Below are 23218 nucleotides of genomic sequence, written 5' to 3'. Positions count from 1 at the left end.
CAGACTTAAGAACCAAACAGTTATAGATTAATTAAATTGAAACTGAAAAGAAATGGTTTCCACTAAAAAGCACAGCAACAACAAAGCAATATTCTAGCTAACAAAATAACTACATAAAATTAATATGTGACATTATTAAGGACACATTAAAAACATACCTGGAAATTTGTAACAAACTTATTTACTGCAATATAAGTACAAACTTATTTATATGAACACACACTACCTGTCGGCCTGTCATTTAACTAAACTGCATGTTCTGTTTAGTGCTGCTGCAAGTCTCAAGAACGGAACTCAAGCAACAATAATTGTAAGTCAATTTTAAAAAGCCAATTAGTTGTTGGAAACTACTGAAAAAGATGGACCCTGAATTCAAACTTCGCGATATAAGATTGTGGGAAGTTTGGATATGATCCCGGATAGTCATATTAGTAAGAATGAAATAATCCTTGTTAAAAGGTTGTTGATGATGATGATGATTGTTGTTTAAAGGGGTCTAACATCTAGGTCATTACCCCTAATGGGACAAAATAATTTTTTTTAAGATCATGTCATAGGTAAACAGGTGCCTGTTTTAGTATTGAGACGACGACAAGGCTGATGATGCCCTTTGAAAGGGGCGAAACATGTCCCAAGTTAATAGTTTAATGAAAGAACATTAATCTTATGATTGATTGTATTGAATAGGTGGAAAATAACAAGCCGAACTAGTCCTCTGACACTCCCAGCACTAAAAGCCATACGCCATTTCATTTCAACACGCAATAAAATTTTACACATTTAAAAGATACCCCACATTCCCAGAAACTAGTGTTAAACATTAGTATTACTGACCAAGGGACTGCTTCTAAAGCACAATACTGAACTGATGATGCTTTTAGTCTCAACGGGTCCAAAATCCAAGTCATCGGTACTAATTAAAAGTAGCGCAGACTCGCGGTATTCCACACATTATGGTACTACTCACATGTAATGTAATGCACACATGTAACACAGACCTATGGTGTTTCGCACATTGTGCCGCTATCTTTTTTTTTTTGCTATTTGTTTTACGTTGCACCGACACAGATAGGTCTTATGGCGACGATGGGATAGGAAAGGCCTAAGAATGGGAAGCGGCTGTGGCCTTAATTGAGATACAGCCCCAGCATTTGCTTGGTGTGAAAATGGGGAACCATGCTGTCGCTATTTACAGGCAACGCAAACCTATGGTGTTCTTTACAGGAGTGGACTAACCACAAGGATCATAATTGATAAGTTTCATTTCCGTATTGATTGTAGCTACAACATAAGATTTATTCTGAAGCCTCCACCTTATCAATACATTTGTTTACATTGAATGATAGTATGTAAACAAATTTATTGATAAGGTGGAGGCTTCAGAATAAATCTTATGTTGTAACCACAGGGACTCGCACTATCCCGTGGTGTTCCTCACATAGTGGGTACTAATCATAGGCTCACCTATGGTGTCGCTCATATAGTGCTACGAATTGCAGGTACTGTAAAATGCATCCTGAGCACACACTGTTGCTACTAATCACAAACCTAGTATCTACCCAACAGTGGTACTAGGCGCAAATAAAAGCGACCCATGGTGTTCCCTACGTGGTGGTACTAATTACACATCACGGTTCTAATTTCATTACCCCCTTGGTCGACCCTTTTAGGTGCCTCTTACGACAGACAGGGGATACCATGGGTGTATTCTTCGTATGCGTCACCGTGAGAGGTATTTTATTTCCCTCAAGTCCACCGGCAAGCTGGTTAGGACCCCCCTATCCGTCACCTGGGACACGCCACTGGGAGTAGCCCCTCTCCCGCTGCTATGCCAGCGTAGTAGGTTCATGGCTTGTTAAAAGGCATACTTTAAATTTTAATTTTCCTTTTATCAATTTCAATTTCGAGTGTGGTCTTGGCCATACCTATAGTATTAGCTGCATCTCTGTAAGTATTTTAAAATGTGACACTTCGACATTTCTTGTTTCAGTGATAGATTCTACGTGAGTGAAAAACTTGAGTACCGATCGGGAGCCAATTCTAAATAATTACAATGTTTGAGTATATAAAATTGAAATAAGTGTTGTAGTGACAATGCAATGTTGGAGTGGTTAACATAATATCTGGAATCAAATTGCTGATTTTAATATTGAACTAAAACCTTCTTGAAACTCTTCATTTCATTCTTGAGTAATATGAATTCCAAGTTAAATATTTAACAGAATCAAAATTGTATCATTTACCTTTCTCAGAAATCTGTTCACATGTATAATATTTTTTAAATGTAAGGCTAGGCCTAAAACCGTAATCATAGTTTTAATATTATATTAACTTTTATTGAGCAGCTTAATCATGTAAATGAAACTTCTAAATTATTTTAACCTTCATATGGTTTAGTGTTGAATTCCTTTGTTTATCGAATAGCTTCTTCTATTTTGTGATGTTTTGTTTGATAGTAGGACACTACATAGGCATTGTCTAAATGGTATGGGGTCTGCCTTATCGCATATCATTTCATTATCATTTCTTGAATTCGAATATTAATAAATTTAATAATTAACTCATTCTGAGGTTCTGTTGATATTAAAATATTACCTTTAATTTTGTTGATTCTTTAATGATTTACTTACTAATTAGTGTTGATCCCCTTGAGATATAACAACTTCATTAGAGTTAACTTCCCCACATTAAGATTTAAAAATAATTCAGAGAATTGCAGCATTAACAAATTTCTTCCCTGGAAAATCTTAATTATTTGATAAACCACACTACCAATCTATCACCATTTGAATAATTGCTTTTATTTTCCAGAGTTAAAATATTATTTTCATTATATAAGAGGTACCTCAATTAATTTATTGTTTAAGGTTAAAAACCTTATTCTTCAAATTTAAAAAAATTGTTACCAATGTTAAACTATCTTAGAGTTTAATTATTACAGTTTTATTTAGATCTATCTCGTGTTCCTCATTTCATGGACTATTTCTCTGAGGTACTAAATTTTATTTTAGGTCATTGTATATGTATATGTATATGTTGTATATGTTAACTTGAATGGTTGTCTAGGTCTTTAACCTCAAGTCTGCAGCCTCTAATATTGTCATGCAAAATTCCAAACTTCAATACGCACCATAATCTGCTCTTTCACCTAAGGATTGCTAGAACTCCCCCGATGTTCAAGATTGTCATTAATTTATAAGGAGTTCATTATTTGGTGTTCCACATCTTATTGCTAGCACGTGCATATTGACTAGCTCAACTTGAACTCTTATGGTATCAAGATTGTGTCTTCCCTATGAAATCCACAAACATTGGTGTCCACATCATATGAAAACATCAGTCTGTATTTCTGTTATGTGGCTTTTGACGGGTTCAACTTGGACACGCGAAGATTCAACAAACCTTATTTTAATTTTGTTTTTAATCAATTTGAAGGAATTCCAACCTCACAATATTTTTTATTTAATCCACGCTTCAAGCATTTATGTACATTTTAATTCCACAACACCTATTGTCATACTTTAACAACCCCATGATTGTTTTTAATTTACAGATAGTTTACTGTTTCACGATAAATACTTGTTTTTATTTTGCACATATTTTGTTACAATCTCAAGTCTATTGTTTACATTGTGTTGTTGTAATTTATAAACTTTTCTCAGATGCGTAATTCATGTTACCATCACAAGACAATCCTTTCTAAATAGGGTAATGTTTACAATTGTACGATGTATTATACGTATAGGTATGTCCAGCTGAAGATGACCCGTTAGGGTCGAAACCGGTCCTGTATTATTAATAATAAATAAGTATTCATTAGGTGGAGTTCTTAGCCTCTTTGCATTTACAGTGTGTTGATCATTGATGATCACTCTTTTATCACGACACGGTTACTCTTTGATATGAGGATACTATTTGGATCATTTCTAAACACAGGGCCCTGAGCTAGTCTTTGTGGATTAATGGCTGATGATGTTCGCTATGCCAAACAAAACGTCACATTATTTAAGATACTTCATGATTATACCATAATCCAATGAGTATATTGTAATGTATTGAATAGGTGGTTGTAAATAAAATTTTATAATTTTGATATATTAGAAAAGCTTGAGGTAATTTTGTCAGAATAGCCACTAATCAAACCTTTCACCTTATTTGGAAAATAATCTATAAAAACAAAAAAAAATCCTTCAAGGGATAGGACTGTACATCCCAGCAAAACCATTGTACTATTCCACTAAAGCTACAATTAAAAATCTTTAAGAAATGTGCATCTGTACGTATGGCCTCAAGTGAAAAACACAATTGGTTTTAACAATACCAACCAACAGTTACATGCAGTATGAGTGAATGCTTCTTGTGTGTGTTTGAGTCATCAGTCCATAGACTGGTTTGATGCAGCTTCCATGCCACCCTATCCTATGCTAACCTTTTCATTTCTACGTAACTATTGCATCCTACATCTGCTCTAATCTGTTTGTCATATTCATACCTTGATCTAACCCTACCGTTCTTACCACCTACACTTCCTTCAAAAACCAACTGAACAAGTCCTGGGTGTCTTAAGAACTGTCCTATCATTCTATCTCTCCTTCTTGTCAAATTTAGCCAAATCGTTCTCCTCTCACCAATTCGATTCAGTATCTCTTCATTCGTGATTCGATCTATCCATCTCACCTTCAGCATTCTTCTGTAACACCACATTTCAAAAGCTTCTATTCTCTTTCTTTCTGAGCTACTTATCGTCCATGTTTCACTTCCATACAATGCCACGCTCCACACGAAAGTCTTCAAAAACATCTTTCTAATTCCGATATCAATGTTTGAAGTGAGCAAATTTCTTTTCTTAAGAAAGCTCTTCCTTGCTTGTGCTAGTCTGCATTTTATGTCCTCCTTACTTCTGCCATCGTTAGTTACTTTACTACCCACGTAACAATATTCATCTACTTCCTTTAAGACTTTGTTTCCTAATCCAATATTTCCTACATCATCTGCCTTCGTTCGACTGCACTCCATTACTTTTGTTTTGGACTTATTTATTTTCATCTTGTACTCCTTACCCAAGACTTCATCCATACCATTCAGCAACTTCTCAAGATCTTCTGCAGTCTCAGATAAAATAACAATATCATCAGCAAATCTCAAGGTTTTGATTTCCTGTCCTTGGACTGTGATTCCCTTTCCAAATTTCTCTTTGATTTCCTTTACTGCCTGTTCTATGTAAACATTGAAAAGGAGAGGGGACAAACTGCAGCCTTGCCTCACTCCTTTCTGGATTGCTGCTTCTTTTTCAAAGCCCTCGATTCTTATCACTGCAGACTGATTTTTATACAGGTTGTAGATAATTCTTCGTTCTCGGTATCTGATCCCTATCATCCTCAGAATCATAAATAGCTTGTTCCAATCAACATTATCGAATGCCTTTTCTAGATCTACGAATGCCATGTACATGGGCTTGTCCTTCTTGATTCGATCCTCTAAGATCAGACGTAAAGTCAGGATTGCTTCATGTGTTCCTACATTTCTTCTGAAGCCAAATTGATCTTCTCCCAACTCAGCTTCAACTTGTTTTTCCATTCTTCTGTAAATAATACGTGTTAAAATTTTGCAGGCATGAGATACTAAACTAATGGTGCGGTAGTTTTCACACCTATCAGCACCGGCTTTCTTGGGAATAGGTATAACAACATTCTGCCGAAAATCGGATGGGACTTCTCCTGTCTCATACATCCTGCACACTAAATAAAATAACCTTACCATGCTGGTTTCTCCTAAGGCAGTCAGTAGTTCAGAGGGAATATCATCAATTCCAGGTGCCTTGTTCCTATTTAGGTCACTCACAGCTCTGTCAAACTCTGACCTCAAAATTGGGTCTCCCATTTCATCAGTATCAACAGCCTCTTCATGTTCCAGAACCAAATTATCTACATCGTTACCTTGATACAACTGTTGGATATGCTCCTGCCATCTTTCTGCTTTGTCTTCTTTCCCTAGAAGTGGCTTTCCATCTGAGCTCTTAATATTCATGCACCTAGATTTCCTTTCTCCAAAGGTTTCCTTGATTTTCCTGTATGCAGCATCTACCTTTCCCAAGACCATAAGGTCTTCGACATCCTTGCACTTCTCCTTCAGCCATTCTTCCTTAGCTACCTTGCACTTTTTTTTTTTTTTTTTTTTGCTAGTTGCTTTACGTCGCACCGACACAGATAGGTCTTATGGCGACGATGGGACAGGGAAGGGCTGGGAGTGGGAAGGAAGCGGCCGTGGCCTTAATTAAGGTACAGCCCCAGCATTTGCCTGGTATGAAAATGGGAAACCACGGAAAACCATTTTCAGGGCTGCCGACAGTGGGGTTCGAAACTACTATCTCCCGAATACTGGATACTGGCCGCACTTAAGCGACTGCAGCTATCGAGCTCGGTACCTTGCACTTAATATCCACTTGATTCTTGAATCGCCTGTATTCTTTTCTGCCCTCTTCATTTCTAGCATTCTTGTATTTTCGTCGTTCATCAATCAGGTCTAGTATCTCCCGAGTTATCCACTGATTCTTAGTTGATCTTTTCTTACTTCCTAACATTTCTTCAGCCGCCCTACTGACTTCATTTTTCATGACTCTCCACTCTTCCTCTATTGTGTTTCCTTCAGCCTTTTCATTTAGTCCTTGTGCAACATGTTCCTTGAAACAATCTCTTACACTCTTTTCTTTCAACTTGTCTAGATCCCATCTTTTTGCATTCTTTCCTTTCTTCAATTTCTTCAACTCCAGACGGCATTTCATGACCAACAAGTTGTGGTCAGAGTCCACGTCTGCTCCTGGGAAAGTTTTGCAATCCAACACCTAGTTTCTGAATCTCTGCCTAATCATAATGAAGTCTATTTGATACCTTCCAGTGTCTCCAGGTCTCGTCCACGTATACAGCCGTCGTTTGTGGTGTTTGAACTAAGTATTGGCAAGGACTAAATTATGATCAGTGCAGAATTCAACCAGCCGACTTCCTCTTTCGTTCCTTTGTCCCAATCCAAGTTCTCCTACTGTACTACCTTCTCTTCCTTGGCCTACCACTGCATTCCAGTCTCCCATCACAATTAGATTCTCGTCACCTTTTACATATTGAATTAAATCTTCTATCTCCTCATATATTCTTTCAATTTCTTCATCATCCGCTGAACTAGTAGGCATATAGACCTGCACTATTGTGGTGGGCATTGGTTTGGTGTCTATCTTGACAACAATAATTCTTTCACTATGCTGGTCGTAGTAGCTTATCCGCTGCCCTATTTTCTTATCATTATTAAACCAACTCCTGCATTTCCCCTGTTTGATTTCGTGTTGATAATTCGGTAGTCGCCTGACCAGAAATCCTGTTCTTCCTGCCAACGTACCTCACTTATACCAACTACATCTAACTTTAGCCTATCCATCTCCCTTTTCAGATTCTCTAACCTACCACAACGATTCAAACTTCTAACATTCCACGCTCCGACTCGCAGAATGTCAGTATCCTTCTTCCTGATGATCGCCCCCTCTCGTGTAGTCCCCACCCGGAGATCCGAATGGGGGACTAGTTTACCTCCGGAATATTTTACCCGGGAGGAAGCCATCATCAGTACATCATTCATACAGAGAGAGCTGCATGTCCTCGGGAGGTGGTTACGGCTGTAGTTTCCCGTTGCTTTCAGCCGTGTAGCAGTATCAACACAGCTAAGCCATGTTGAGTATTATTACAAGGCCGTATCAGTCAATCATCTAGACTGCCGCCCTTGCAACTACCGAAAGGCTGCTACCCCCCTTCCGATGAATGCTTCTTACATGATCTAATTTTGCAGTGAACCATTACCTCAGTGGATACTTACTTTGGTTTAGCAACAGGATCCCAAGGCAATATCACTTCAACAGGTTGAATAGATATCCGATCATAAATCATCATATTAGCCTGCACTGAGATTCTTGGAATGAAAGGATGAACATGTCCATCAGTGTCCACCACAGACATTAAAGTGGCACGCACTTGAGCTGTACCAGGTTGTAAAGTTGTTCCAGAACAATATGTACCATTTGATGTAATATATTTCATTTCAAAATATTCAGCAGGAATGAGAAGCGAGATTTCAACTTTATCCCCAACGTAAAATTTGTGATCATTGCTGAAACAAAAATAAAACAAGATTAATTAAATAACTGTCGGAGAACAGAAAAATACCTACAAGAAAATACAATAGGAGTAAACAATGTGCAAATACTTCAAAATTTATTTCTTCTTAAAGAATTACAAATAAATCATTAAAAATGAGCATATCAGATTAGAACCTACAACACATTAACATGTTGAGCTTCCCTGATGTATCATCACCAATTTCTTTTTTCCAATTCTGAACAGGTCAGGATGTTAATGAGACCTTTCCATCTTTCTCTATCTAACCACCATTGCTGCTTCTCAACTGCGTTGTAGTCCAGGTTGCTTCTTATGCCATTCTTGATCAAGTCCAACCCCCTTTGACAATGTCAACCTCTTGTTCTCCTTGCTTCAATCTTAGCCTCCATCTCTAATGGAATTTTTCCCAGGCTTATAAGCCATGGTTCAGAAGGGATGTGGTCTTGTGGTGCTGCATCAAACACTGCATTCAGCATTTTCAACGTTCCACTTTCTCTCCTGTCAAGAGACAACATCCCTTCTGGACCATAGCCTACAAGCCTGGAAAATGTTAACAAAGAATTCTTGGGTATTGGCTGTGAAAGCCTAAGCAGTTATATTAGCCTCGATCGTCTGCTTCAGAATCCTTCACTCTCTTCAACACATCTAACCCCTCAGTTTATTTCTCTCCATTTCATTAGGTTTCATTGAGTGATTTGATAAAATCTGAGGATATTCTTGTAGAACAAAACATATCATTGTTTGTTTATAGCACGTATTCTTTTACAGGTATGTTATATTATACACATTATAATTAGTGTTTCTGACAGACTAAAAAGCTTTAAAGTAACATTAACCTCCACAGTATGTACTAGCCATGCGTCTTGGTGGATGTGCCATTTATCAACTGATGAGCCCAACTTGGCACACTGGGCTGAAATGCTGGCAACCAGGAATGAGTTAGCTGAAAAATCTATACATACATACATACATACATACATTATCATTATAGACTGTTATGCCTTTCAGCGTTCAGTCTGCAAGGCTCTGTGAATTTACTAAACACCGCCACAATCCTCGATTTGCAACTAGTGTTGTGGCCTCATTTAGTTTTATACCTCTTATCTTCAAATCGTTAGAAACCGAGTCTAACCATCGTCGTCTTGGTCTACCTCTACTTCTCTTACCCTCCGTAACAGAGTCCATTATTCTCCTAGGTAACCTATCCTCCTCCATTCGCCTCACATGACCCCACCACCAAAGCCGGTTTATGCGTACGGCTTCATCCATCAAGTTCATTCCTAAATTAGCCTTTATCTCCTCATTCTGAGTACCCTCCTGCCATTGATCCCACCTGTTTGTACCAGCAATCATTCTTGCTACTTTCATGTCTGTTACTTCTAACTTATGAATAAGATATCCTGAGTCCACCCAGCTTTCGCTCCCATAAAGCAAAGTTGGTCTGAAAACAGACCGATGTAAAGATAGTTTCGTCTGGGAGCTCACTTCCTTCTTACAGAATACTGCTGATCGCAGCTGCGAGCTCACTGCATTAGCTTTACTACACCTTGATTCAATCTCACTATATTACCATCCTGGGAGAACACACAACCTAAATACTTGAAATTATCGACCTGTTCTAGCTTTGTATCACCCATCTGACATTCAACTGTGTTGAATTTCTTACCTACTGACATCAATTTAATCTTCAAGAGGCTAATTTTCATACCATACTCATTGCACCTACTTTCTAGTTCCCAGATATTAAGACTGTAGGCTTTCGGCACAATCTGCCATTAGAACCAAAACGTCATCATAGGCCAGACTGCTTACTAATTGAATCCCTCCCTGCCATTTTATACCGTTCAGCAGATGATCCATGTAAACTACGAACAGCAAAGGTGAAAGATTACAGCCTTGTCTAACCCCTGTGAGTACCCTGAACCAAGAACTCATTCTACCATTAATTCTCACTGAAGCCCAATTGTCAACATAAAAGCCTTCGATTGCTTTTAATAATCTGCCTTTAATTCCATAGTTCCCCAGTTTGGCGAACATCTTTTCCCTCGGTACCCTGTCATAAGCTTTCTCTAGATCTACAAAACATAAACACAACTGCCTATTCATCTCGTAGCATTTTTCAATTACCTGGCGCATACTGAAAATCTGATCCTGACAGCCTCTCTGTGGTCTGAAACCACACTGGTTTTCATCCAGCTTCCTCTCAACGACTGATCGCACCCTCCCTTCCAAGATGCCAGTGAATACTTTGCCTGGTATACTAATCAATGAGATACCTCGATAGTTGTTGCAATCCTTCCTGTTCCCTTGCTTATAGATAGGTGCAATTACTGCTTTTGCCCAATCTGAAGGTACCTTACCAACACTCCATGCTAATTTTACTACTCTATGAAGCCATTTCATCCCTGCCTTCCCACTATACTTCACCATTTCAGGTCTAATTTCATCTATTCCTGCTGCCTTATGACAATGGAGTTTATTTACCATCCTTTCCACTTCCTCAAGCATAATTTCACCAATATCATTTTCCTCCTCCCCATTTGCTTGGCTGTTCACAACACCACCAGGATGATTTCCTTTTACATTGAGAAGATGTTCAAAATATTCCCTCCACCTCTCCAGTGATTCCCTGGGATCTATTTGAGTTCACCTGAATTACTCAAAGCACTGTTCATTTCCTTTTTCCCTCCCTTCCTAAGATTCTTTATTACTGTCCAGAAACGTTTCCCTGCTGCTTGACCTAGCCTTTCCAAGTTGTTACCAAAATCTTCCCAGGACTTCTTTTTGGATTCAACAACTATTTGTTTCGCTCTGTTTCTTTCATCTACGTACAACTCCCTGACTGCCTCGGCCCTTGTTTGGAGCCATTTTTGATAAGCCTTCTTTATACATTTACAAGCTGCTCTCACTTCATCATTCCACCAAGATGTTCGCCTTTTCCCATCTTTACACACAGTTGTTCCTAGGCATTCCCTTGCTGTTTCTACTACAGCATCCCTGTATGCCACCCATTCACTTTCTATATCCTGAACCTGCTTACTGTCTACTGTTCGAAACTTCTCACTAATCATATCCATGTACTTCCGTCTAAATTGCTCGTCCTGGAGATTTTCTACCCTTATTCGTTTGCAGACAGATTTCACTTTCTCTACCCTAGGCCTAGAGATACTTAGTTCACTGCAGATCAGATAGTGGTCTGTATCATAAAAAAATCCGCAGAAAACTCGTACATTCCTAACAGATTTCCTGAATTCGAAGTCTGTTAAGATATAGTCTATTATGGATCTGGTACTCCTAGCCTCCAATGTGTAGCGGTGAATAGCCTTATGCTTGAAGAATGTATTCGTAACAGCTAAACCCATACTAGCACAGAAGTCCAGCAAACGCTTCCCATTCCCATTAGCTTCCATATCTTCCCCACATTTACCAATCACCCTTTCGTATCCTTCAGTTCTATTCCCAACTCTCGCATTGAAATCGCCCATTAGCACTATTCTATCCTTGCTGTTGACCCTGACCACGATGTCACTCAATGCTTCATAAAACTTGTCAACTTCATCCTCATTCGCACCCTCACATGGTGAATACACAGACACAATTCTAGTCCTAATTCCTCCAACTGACAAATCTACCCACATCATTCGCTCATTTATGTGCCTAACAGAAACTATGTTCCGTGCAATGGTATTCCTGATAAAGAGCCCTACCCCAGACTCTGCCCTTCCCTTTCTAACACCCGTCAAGTACATTTTATAATCTCCTATATATTCCTTGTTATCTCCCCTTACCCGAATATCACTTACTCCTAGCACATCCAGATGCATCCTCTTTGCTGACTCAGCCAGTTCTACTTTCTTTCTTCCATCTATAATGTCCAATAACGGATCAAATAATTGGTATTATAAATTTACTCATTCGGAACAAATATTTCAGGTTCCCTATGGGAATCAACATCTTTATCATCAAATGGCCAGGCATGCATCAATTTTTGAAAATGAGACAAAGTCTCTCATAGTGCATTGGCACTGCCAGTGGCTCCAAATAGCCTACGCAGTGGCCTCCACGGTATGCACTAGTCATGCGTCTTGGTGGGTGTGCCATTTACCAACTAACGAGCCCAACTTGGCACACTGGTGCAAAACACTTCAACCAGGAATGAGTTAGCTGGAAAATTTATGATGTCCAATAACGGACCAACTATATTGGTATTATAAATTTACTCATTCGGAACAAATATTTCTAGTTCCCTATGGGAATCAACATCTTTTATCATCTGATGGCCTGGCAGGCATCAATTTTTAAAAATGAGACAAAGTTTCTCATGGTGCATTGGCACTGCCAGTGGCTCCAAATAGCCTACGCAGTGGCCTCCACGGTATGCACTAGTCATGCGTCTTGGTGGGTGTGCCATTTACCAACTGATGAGCCCAACTTGGCACACTGGGGTGAAACACTGGCAACCAGTTACCTGGAAAATTTACAACTTCCAGTAACAGACCAACTATATTGGTATTATAAACTTACTCATTCGGAACAAATTCCCTATGGAAATCAACATCTTTATCAACTGTAGTATTTTGTGCTATTTCACTGCATGGAAATAACAAGAACTTAATTTAGCAGCATTATCTTTAAACCGCATATTAGACTATGTGTTAGATTTTAAGTTAACATCAAAAGTGGTTGCTTTATATGGCCACAAACAGGAACAATTTCCTCGAATAGACTAAAACTAAAGCAGTTAGTAATCATGTGTTTCGGAAAATGCTATACATGAATATCTGAATTAACTAGGTTTTCTCCTTATTGAAACTGCTCTTTTCTAGATATTTTCAAAGTGGGTATCCGGTTCGATCTCACTGCAAACATGGGGCTTCATCAGCATATGAGTGTGAAATATTATCAATGCAGGATATTAGGAGAGCACATCAAGCCTTTTATAAAGTCCCAGAAAAAATTCACAAGGATAAGTTTATACTTATACACACAGCATTCGAATCACCGAGGCGGCGGCGGGTAGAAACAGTGGACTACAGGAAAAATATAAGTACTTCCATTAGGTTCTGCTTACCACATCTGAAAGTAGGTAACCAAACTGGACAATTGCGTGTGTGCCAGATGATGTTCATCAGTGTTCTCGGTGTATCAACAGCAAGAGTACAGAGAGTTTGTAAGCGGTCCTTTGAGACAGGAGATGCTCCAGTTGAAAGAAGAGTGGAGACCGAATGGCAAATAGTTATCAGGAAAAAAAGGGGTGCTGTTAGAGTTTATTGAGAGGCTGAAACCAGTTCAGTCACACTATTGCCATGGAAAAAACATTTCTAGATTGTTTATGTCCAATGATTTATCGATTTCAAAGCTCTGGAAAATGTTTAATGAAGATCCAGAGAAAAGTGTGGATAATGTTATGTACAAGTTTTTCAGATCTATCTTTGTATCTGATTATAATATCAGTTTCTCTTCTCCAGCAACTGACTGCTGCTCAGTGTACATCAGTTTAGAGCAACAAATAAAGCAAATGCGATCAGCTGGAGATGAGGTTAAGAAACAAGAACTGACAACACAACCTGCTTTACACAAAGCTAAGGCAAAAGATTTTTATGATGAACTGAAAGTTGAGGACAATGGGGAAATAACCCTCACATTTGATTGCCAGAAAAACCTTACACTGCCTAAGTTGCAAGATCAAAAGTGCTTATTATACATGCCAAATGTATGTGTACAATTTTATGATCTACCAAGGACATTCAGGTGCGTGGCAAAACCATAGAAATACATTTCTTTACACGTGGAAAGAAACCGATTTTGCAAAGGGATCTAATGAAATTGTGTCCTGTGTGCGTAACAGGTTAACATCAACAGATCTGAACGACATCCATACCATCCACCTAATGTCGGACAGCTGTGGAGGGCAAAACAAGAACCAGACAATGCTGGGTATGCTGTGCTTTTGGCTAACACAAGAAGCTCCTCAAGTGTGAAATGAGTGAAGATCTATCCAATGACATTACCGCTGCACTGTATTAACACATTGACGACAGGCCCCGAACGGAGGTTGCTACCCCATGCAGACCAGATAGTTCAAGCCTCCAAGAAAGAAATTACACTGCTGCACTCAAACTACTGTAACAAGAAAATTAAAAATAGAATTAGAAATAGATAGGGGGTTGATGCTGCTCATGTCCGTAGGTTTAACCTCAAAATACCCTACACATGACTCCTGGGTGGTGCTAAACGAGCAACAAAATATTTGGTAGCCAGTCTATCACTGCGATCTCCTGGCAATTACATACAATGACATATCAAACACATCACAACAACTCTTTTAAGAGCTCCCTAACAAGAAACATTGGACCAACCATTCAACTCCTCCAACTAAATGTCGAAAGTATCAGCAAAGCAAAGTGTGACTATCTATCTAAACTTATTGGACAACAATATTGATACTGTCGCCATTCAGGAAATAAATGTTTCTAATGCAGATCAGTTTCGAAGCAGAGGTCGTATCCCTAGTTATACTGCTCTGTGTGTATGGAATAGCCACCTACATCCAAACATAAATGAAACCTCGCTTATTACTGAAAATACGGATGGAAATATACATACAGTTGTCGCACAGTTGCATGGCATTACTATAACAAATGTCTATAAACCACGTAACATTCTCTGGCCTGAACATGTCTTACATATTGCAAAGCATCCTGCAATTTATGTTGGGGATTTTAACGGTCACCATGGACTCTGGAAGTACTCAAAAAATGATGAAAATGGCAGAATGCTTGTGAAATGGGTGAGGAAAATGACCTCCATTTAATTTTTGATGCTGAAGACAGATCAGCTGCATGGAACAAAGATTCATTCCAGACCTCTGTTTCGTAAGCTCTAATGAAAGTGGTTTTCCTGAAAACATCACGAGAAAAGTGATTGGTGAATTTCCACATACCCAACATAAGCCCATCCTAATTGAAATTGGTATCACAATCCCTGTAATTAGATCAACAACACATTCTCATTGGTATTTTCGTAAAGCTGACTGGACCAATTTCACAGCAGAACTTGATAATTGCGTCCGATGGATTCCTCCTATATCTAACAACTATTGGCATTTTGCTGGTGCAGTTATAGGAACTCTAAGTTCATTCTAAGAAGTTACTGCAAAGAATATATCCCCGGATGGAAGGAAGAAAGTGAAGCATTATATCAAGACTTTCAAAGATGTGGAGCTCCTAATACAGCAACCGAGCTTCTGTCCAGTCTGAACTCATCTCAAAGGCGTAAGTGGATAGAAACAGTTGAGAGGATAGATTTCACTCGCTCTAGCAGAGAAGCTTGGAGTCTTCGCAGAAAATTAGGAGGAAGCCCACCAGCATGCAGAAAACAGGCTGAAGTTACATCAGATCAAATTGCCTCTCACATCATTGCAAGGTCACGAGTTCCAGGTGACAAGAAACACACCAAATATATTAGACGACAACTTCAAGTCTTGTAGTCAACTACATCTCAGTCTTCAGAATATGCAAATTCCTCCACAGTATCCGAGATTGATACAGCACCGAAAGATCTAAAACCATTTAAAGCTCCTGGCTTCGATGGAATTCATCCCAAGTTCTTGATCAATCTGGTACAAAATGCGAAGAAATGGATGGCAACATTTTTCACAGACATTTTATTAACTGGACACATGCCATTGGAGTTCAAAAGGGCTAAGATAATTGCAATATTAAAACCTGGCAAACCCAACAACAAGCCAGAAAATTATCACCCCATAGCTATCCTTAGCTGTTGCTACAAACTTTTTGAAAGACTCATATTTAACAGAATAAGCAGTGCCATTTCACAGCACATTCCCATAGATCTGGCAGGCTTCAGACCATGTCACAGCTATTGTGATCAAGTTTTAACACAACATTCACAGAAATGAGGTTCCAAAGAAAATTGAAAACATCTGTTGCTTTTGTCGAGCTCACTGCTACATTTGATACCGTGTGGTGGGAAGGTATGGTCTATAAACTTCTCAGGGTCATAACATGCAGAAAGTCTTATTAACAATATGCTGAGTGATAGGAGGCTTCAGGTTATCATCGGGAACAATGTGAGCAAGGAGAGGAAGCTTAAAAATGGTTTGCCTCAAGGTTCAGTCTTATCGCCATTCCTGTTCAGCTTATATATATCTGACCTTCCTGAAGTTACATCACGGAAATTCTGCTATGCTGATGATATAGCATTAGCTGTGCAACACAAAGAACTGGAGAAAACTGAAGAGATGTTAACAAGGGATTTGTCCATTTTGGAAACTTACTTCAGGAACTGGAGACTCGAGCCCAGCACCAATAAAACGGAGGTGTCTTGTTTCCATGTAAACAATCACTTAGCAAATACTAAATTGAATGTGAGTTTCTGTGGCAGGATACTTCACCACAACTGGAACCTAAAATATCTTGGAGTAACCTTGGATCAAACACTAACCTACAAGCAACATCTGCTGAACTCCGTACATAAACTGAAAACACGTAACATCATTCATAAGCTTTATGGAACTACCTGGGGTTCTTCGGCAAGCATTTTATGGTCTTCAGCTTTAGGCTTGCTGTATTCAAGTGCTGAGTACTGTGCTCCAGTATGGATAAACAGTCATCACACAAGACTCATTGATACCGAATTGAATTCCACTATGCACATAATAACTGGCACAATTCGATCTACGCCAATTCACTGGTTCCCACTTTTATCTGGAATAATGCCATCTGATTTACGCAGATCCACTGCTCTCATCAAGGAATTTAATAAAATCTTAAGGAACCCCAATCTACCTGTACATGAAGATCTACGAACTACAAACCGAAACAGATTACGTTCATGCCATCAAACTTTACGTAATGACTTAGACATGGTTCCTAGAGGCTACAGCCTAACTACAGAGTGGAAAAGACGGTGGGAAGCAGCAACGTAGACGCACCTGAACAGTATGTTCTTGAATGCCAAACTTCCAAATGGATTCCAGCTACCACGTAAAACATGGTCTGCTCTAAACAGAATAAGAACAGGCCATGGCAGATGCAGAGACACGTTGTTTAAATGGAACAAGTTGCCGACACCCGCATGTGAGTGCGAAGCTGCACAACAAACCATACACCATATTGTCAGAGAGTGTGAAATGCGGGCATACACAGGCAGCAAAGTGGATTTTCTGATGGCAACTCCAGAACCAATATAATGGATCAATGATCTTGACATTCAGTTGTAAGGAGTCTTTTCTTGTTCATTGTTTTCTTTTATGTAAATATGTATATAATTTATTTCTGTACACAACTTGATTGTATAGGCCATACGCTAAATAAATAAATAAATAAATAAATAAATAAATAATAATAAACACTTTATTAATCATCATAATAAAGATACAGCACACAAACTGTGCATTGTATAAACAAAGATTGTCATACGTACAAATACGGACAAATGTTTCTTCTTTGCTCTGTTAGGTATCAATATAAATGGTCTATTAATGGACATTATAAATTTTCCAGGTAACTCATTTCTGGTTGCCAGCGTTTCACCCCAGTGTGCTAAGTTGGGCTCATCAGTTGGTAAATAGCACACCCACCAAGACACATGGCTAGTGCATACTGTGGAGACCACTGTGTAGGTTACTTGAAACCACCGGTAGTGCCAATTCACTATGAGAGACTTTGTCTCATTACCAAAAAGTGATATCTGCCTGGCCATCAGATTATATAGATGTTGATTCCCATAGGGAATCTGAAATTTTTGTCCCAAATGAGTAAATTTATAATACCGTTATTGGACATTATAAATTTTCCAGCTAACTCGTTCCTGGTTGCAAGCGTTTTGCCTCAGTGGGCTAAGTTGGGCTCATCAGTTCGTAAATAGCACACCCACCATGACGCACGGCTAGTGCATACCGTGGAGGCCACTGCGTAGGCAACATGGAGCATCCAGCAGTGTCAATGCACTATGAGAGACTTCGTCTCATTACCAAAAATTAATGCCGGCAATCAGATTATATAGATGCTTATTCCCATAGGGAATTTGAAATATTTGTACCGAATGAGTAAATTTATAATAGCAATATAAATGGTCCGTTATTGGACATTATAAATTTTACACCTAACTCATTCCTGGTTGCCAGCGTTTCGCCCCAGTGTGCTAAATTGGGCTCATCAGTTGGTAAATAGCACACCCACCAAGACACATGGCTAGTGCATACTGTGGAGACCACTGTGTAGGTTACTTGAAACCACCGGTAGTGCCAATTCACTATAAGAGATTTTGTGTCATTACCAAAAATTGATGCCTGCCTGGCCATCAGATTATATAGATGTTGATTCCCATCGGGAATCTGAAATACTTGTCCCGAATGAGGAAATTCATAATACAAATATAAATAGTCCGTTATTGGACATTATAAATTTTCCAGCTAACTCATTCCTGGTTGCCAGCGTTTCACCTCAGTATGCTAAGTTGGGTTCATCAGTTGGTGAATAGCACACCCACCAAGACGCATGGCTAGTGCATACCATGCAGACCACTGCGTAGGCTACTTGGAGCCAGGAATGAGTTAGCTGGAAAATTCATAATGTCCAATAATGGACCATTTATACTGGTATTATAAATTTACTCATTCTGGACAAATATTTCCGACTTCCTACGGGAATCAACATCTATATAATCTCATGGCCTGGCAGGCATCAATTTTTGGTAATGAGATAAAGTCTCTCATAGTGCATTGGCACTGCCGGTGGCTCGAAGTAGCCTACGCAGTGGCCTCCACGGTATGCACTAGCCATGCATCTTGGTGGGTGTGCTATTTACCAACTGATGAGCCCAACTTAGCACACTGGGGCGAGATGCTGGCAACCAGGAATGAGTTAACTGGAAAATTTATAATGTCCAGTAACGGACCATTTACATTGGTGTTATAAATTTACTCATTTGGGACAAATATTTCATATTCCCTATGAGAATCAACATCTATATAAACTTCCGTTAGGTGTCGAGGAACGCAGTGGGAATAAAGCTTTGTATACTACAACTGGTGGATAAGTGTCTCAGCACAACCAATAGAGACATCAAGTTCAGCTGTGAGGTGTTTGACTATGATCCATCGATCACCTTGAATACGGGTGTCCGCACATTCCAAATTTGCAGGCGCAATAGCTGTGTGCAGCCGGCCAGCACGCAGGAGATCAGACAGGTTTGCTCGACCTTGTTGTGATGATGAAACGTGACTCACCCTATGACTCACTGTGCTTTTGCTCACTACCAGGTCTCTTTAGACATTCTGCAAGTGCCTATGAATATCTGTGATGTCCTGGTTTTCTGCCAAAAGAAACTCAATAACTGCTCTCTGTTTGGTATGCAACTCCATTACAGATGCCATTTAGAAGGCTAGTTAGGGCACTGCCACCTATCGGAAATTTATGAAACTCTACTAGACAAAGCGGGAATATTCAAAGATGTCACTGACAAAATTCCAATTTATTTTTAAACCGAAATTGGCTGAGAAATAAAATGTGTTGCTTTTTATATACTGAAAGCCCCTTGTATTAATGTTAATAGGTACAGTAGTTCTATGTTAACTGACTGTAGCTCAGCCCCACCAAGGAGTTCACAGCAGTAAATGACCTCTCCAAAGTCGGTGATAGATTCTAGAATTAAGTTTTGATGGTTGAAAATTGGCTTGTGTAGCCTAATCCTGAGGGAAAAAAAACCAATGAATATCTCAAGGGAAAGAATCTCGATCAGTAGTAGACAATGTTGGGATTCAAACTTTGGGCACAGGAAGCAAACTGTGCTACCTGGTCAGTCTTAAAGTGATCTATATTATACCGAAAAAAGATAAAATCTGTACCTATCATATACCTCCACCACAATTTCATGGTGTTCTCCAACAATGACTGCCCAGTTGCGATGAGGTAAGATGGTGAGGGTGAGATAGGCTGGGTTGCTCACCGTTAACAGGGCAGTTGGAAACCTGATTCCACTTCCATTTTCATTCATGTTCCGATCATGCAGTATGACCAGTGTTTTGCCCAAGTTATGGGCGTGTGCAATTGTAGTTGCGGAATCTATAGTGGCGACAGTCGTATTCTCAACCTCCAAATAGTACTGCGGTGAGGGCATTTGAACACTATCTAAATGACCATGCTGCACCTACAAAGAAAGAAGAAGTAAACAGTATTTAGTTAAGAATGAGCATATAAAGTATAAGTTTCAAGATACAGTTATAAAGAGACGCGGATGAACAAATTGAAAGGGTGATGTACTATACACCCAGGTTGCTCTAAAATGAGAGTTAATAAAGTAGACTCACTTCATTCTTCAATGCTAACATCCATTACGCAGTCATAAAGAATAAAAAATAAATTTGTTTGCTAGAAATAGTGGGCGGCCGGTTTACTTACAACTGAGAGCTCTTACCATAAAGCAGACCCAGCACGGTCAATCAAACTGCCAGTGCCGAAAAATATTGACAGTAATACTGATCGCATGTGGACTGGAATGATGGAATGAAGGCCAGTACTGAAGCAGATTCGGATTCCCTGATCTGTGAGCGTCAGTACTGTAGAGTGGTGGGGATAATGACAGTTATACTGACCATGTGAGTGTGTTCGTCATTATTTCTGCCAGTATTAACGGAGCAGCGATGGATGCCAAATGCATTTCTCACCAACGCCAAGCAGAAGTGCTTGTGGAACCACCAAGGCCAATTGCAAAAGTTTATCAAGCTATATGAAACGCTGTCAGAATAAATGTAACACAATACTTCACATGTTTCCACAACTGCTGTACTGGTGGAAACTGGTGACATTATAGCAGAAAATTTTAAATCTTCAAAATTTCTACCAGTAGCAAGATACCTCAATGTCACCGCTAATCTCTCTGCCATCGATAAACAGGTCAACATGTTTGTATTTTGCTTTATTTTTTTACTATTTGCATTACGTTGCACCGGCATAGATAGGTCTTATGGCGACGATGGGATAGGAAAGGCCTAGCAGTAGGAAGGAAGCGGCCATGACCTTAACCCCTATGCATCCGTAAGCGGACTGGTACGCGCTCGAGCGGCTGGGCCAGGACTCCACAAGCGGACTGGTACGCCGGGATGCAAGGTCGCATATTGGAGACATTTGTGACATCTGTTGGCATTTTCCGGATACATTTCTAATTTAAATATGTTCTTGGTGTCTCAAAGTGTCACCAGAGTGCTCTGGTATGCAACTTTGGCAAAGAGAATTGATTAAAATATCGATCGAGAAATCTGTATTCTGTTGTTGACAAGATGGCTGACTGAGAAGGAAGTAGCTTGCTTGCACGAAATGCTCAGTAATAGCGAAATTCAAAGCATATTTGATGTTTTAGGCTCTGATTTCAGCAGTATTAGTGAGGAAGAAGTTATTAGTGATCCTGTGCATGAATGAAAACGAAATATATCACCAGAGATCTTTCGCATAGTAATATCGTACGACATGGAATGCCGAATGAACTTTCTCCCGCCCCTCAAGATCCGATTGCGACTGCCGGATTTGAACCTACGATCTTAGTACCTAGATGTGAACACTTTACCACTAATCATCTTAATAATAATAATAATAATAATAATAATAATAATAATAATAATAATAATAATAATAATACACCGAGAGAGACATACGGCTGTATTTGGGATTTAGGTTCGAATCTCTTCATTCACTTACTCGTGATTTGTTTCCCATTAATTCCTTATTTCCAAATCAGGCAAATGTTAGGCTCATGTCGTATTGGTTTCCTATTATTTCCTTATTTCAAATTAGGCAAATGTTAGGCTCGTGCTGTATAATTAAGGCCATAACACACACTAAAGAAGTTCCGAGGTGAGATAATGTAATGAAAAATTTAAGACTTCAAAGGGATTTTTTGTGTGTTATATTTCTGTATTGTTCTGTTTTTTGGTATCATGAGCAATAGTGTGGAATTTCTCAATAATATACAACAGGTCCCGTGATAATACGCGCAGTCGATCACCCACTATACTGTTTTAACCGAAAGCTTGCAACACCCAGGTTGCATAATAAAAAAGTTGGCGGATTCCTAGCAATGTCAGAGCAAAGGGCAGGTGGATGCATATGGGTTAATTAAGGTACAGCCCCAGCATTTGCTTGGTGTGAAAATGGGAAAACATGGAAAACCATCTTCAGGGTTGCTGACGGTGGAGTTCGAACCCACTATCTCCCGGATGCAAGCTCAAGCTGCGTGACCCTAACCGCACGGCCAACTTCCCCGGTATTTTGCTTTATTAGAAAAGGCTCTACCACTCCTAGTAATTTCACTTTTTTTCTCTTAATGTCGCGTCGACACAGATAGGTCTTATAGCGACGATGGGACAGGGAAGGGTAGGGAGTGGGAAGGAAGCGGCCGTGGCTTTAATTAAGGCACAGCCCCAGCATTTGCCTGGTGTGAAAATGGGAAACCACGGAAAACCATTTTCAGGGCTGCCGACAGTGGGGTTTGAACCTACTATCTCCCGAATACTGGATACTGGCCGCACTTAAGTGACTGCAGCTATCGAGCTGGGTAGTAATTTCACAAAAGTAGGCCTACCCTCACTTATTCGGAGATAGTTCTGATAATCTTCTGCTTCGATATATTGTATTTCCCTCAACAACTTCATATCAGAATACTCTTCTCTTTTCCTAAGCCAATCTTTAACCCATCGTTTACGTTTAATACTGCGTTTTGTGCAGAGTGCTAGTATGATAGCTACACATGCCCGTCCTTTACGATCCAATCTGACAGAATACCGCAATGGCATGTTATAAATCTCATTCCGTACTGACAGTTATTGACTTTTTATTTGTAAAGTGAGAATACCGCAATGGTAAGCAAGTGCACCAGTACTGACCAAAATGTTGACAGTAATAATGATTATGTAAGGTCGCTACAATATTGATGCGTACTGTCAGTATTATTGACTCAGTATTACTGACCGTGAAGGGTCTGCTTAAGAGTTATTAGTGTCATACAGAATATTTCATCACTCCAGCCTACATATTTATAGCCAA

The 23218-nt window shown here is 39.4% G+C and overlaps 1 protein-coding gene across 1 annotated transcript in view; it reads right to left on the bottom strand.

Annotated features, from left to right (window-relative positions):
* Positions 1-23218, bottom strand: part of Gp210 (nucleoporin 210) — a 461410-nt gene that overhangs the window by 331108 nt on the left and 107084 nt on the right. The window contains exons 5-6 of the mRNA XM_067145468.2: positions 20029-20330; positions 7858-8148 (exon numbers count right to left, since the gene is read on the bottom strand). Of these exons, the coding sequence (XP_067001569.2) occupies positions 7858-8148; positions 20029-20330 (593 nt within the window). The remainder of the gene's footprint in view (positions 1-7857; positions 8149-20028; positions 20331-23218) is intronic.

This window comes from Anabrus simplex, chromosome 4 (genome assembly GCF_040414725.1).
Source record: "Anabrus simplex isolate iqAnaSimp1 chromosome 4, ASM4041472v1, whole genome shotgun sequence".
Taxonomy (NCBI): Eukaryota; Metazoa; Arthropoda; class Insecta; order Orthoptera; family Tettigoniidae; genus Anabrus; species Anabrus simplex.
Note: the sequence above shows the minus strand (reverse complement) of the source record. Positions and strands in the feature narration are given on the sequence as shown.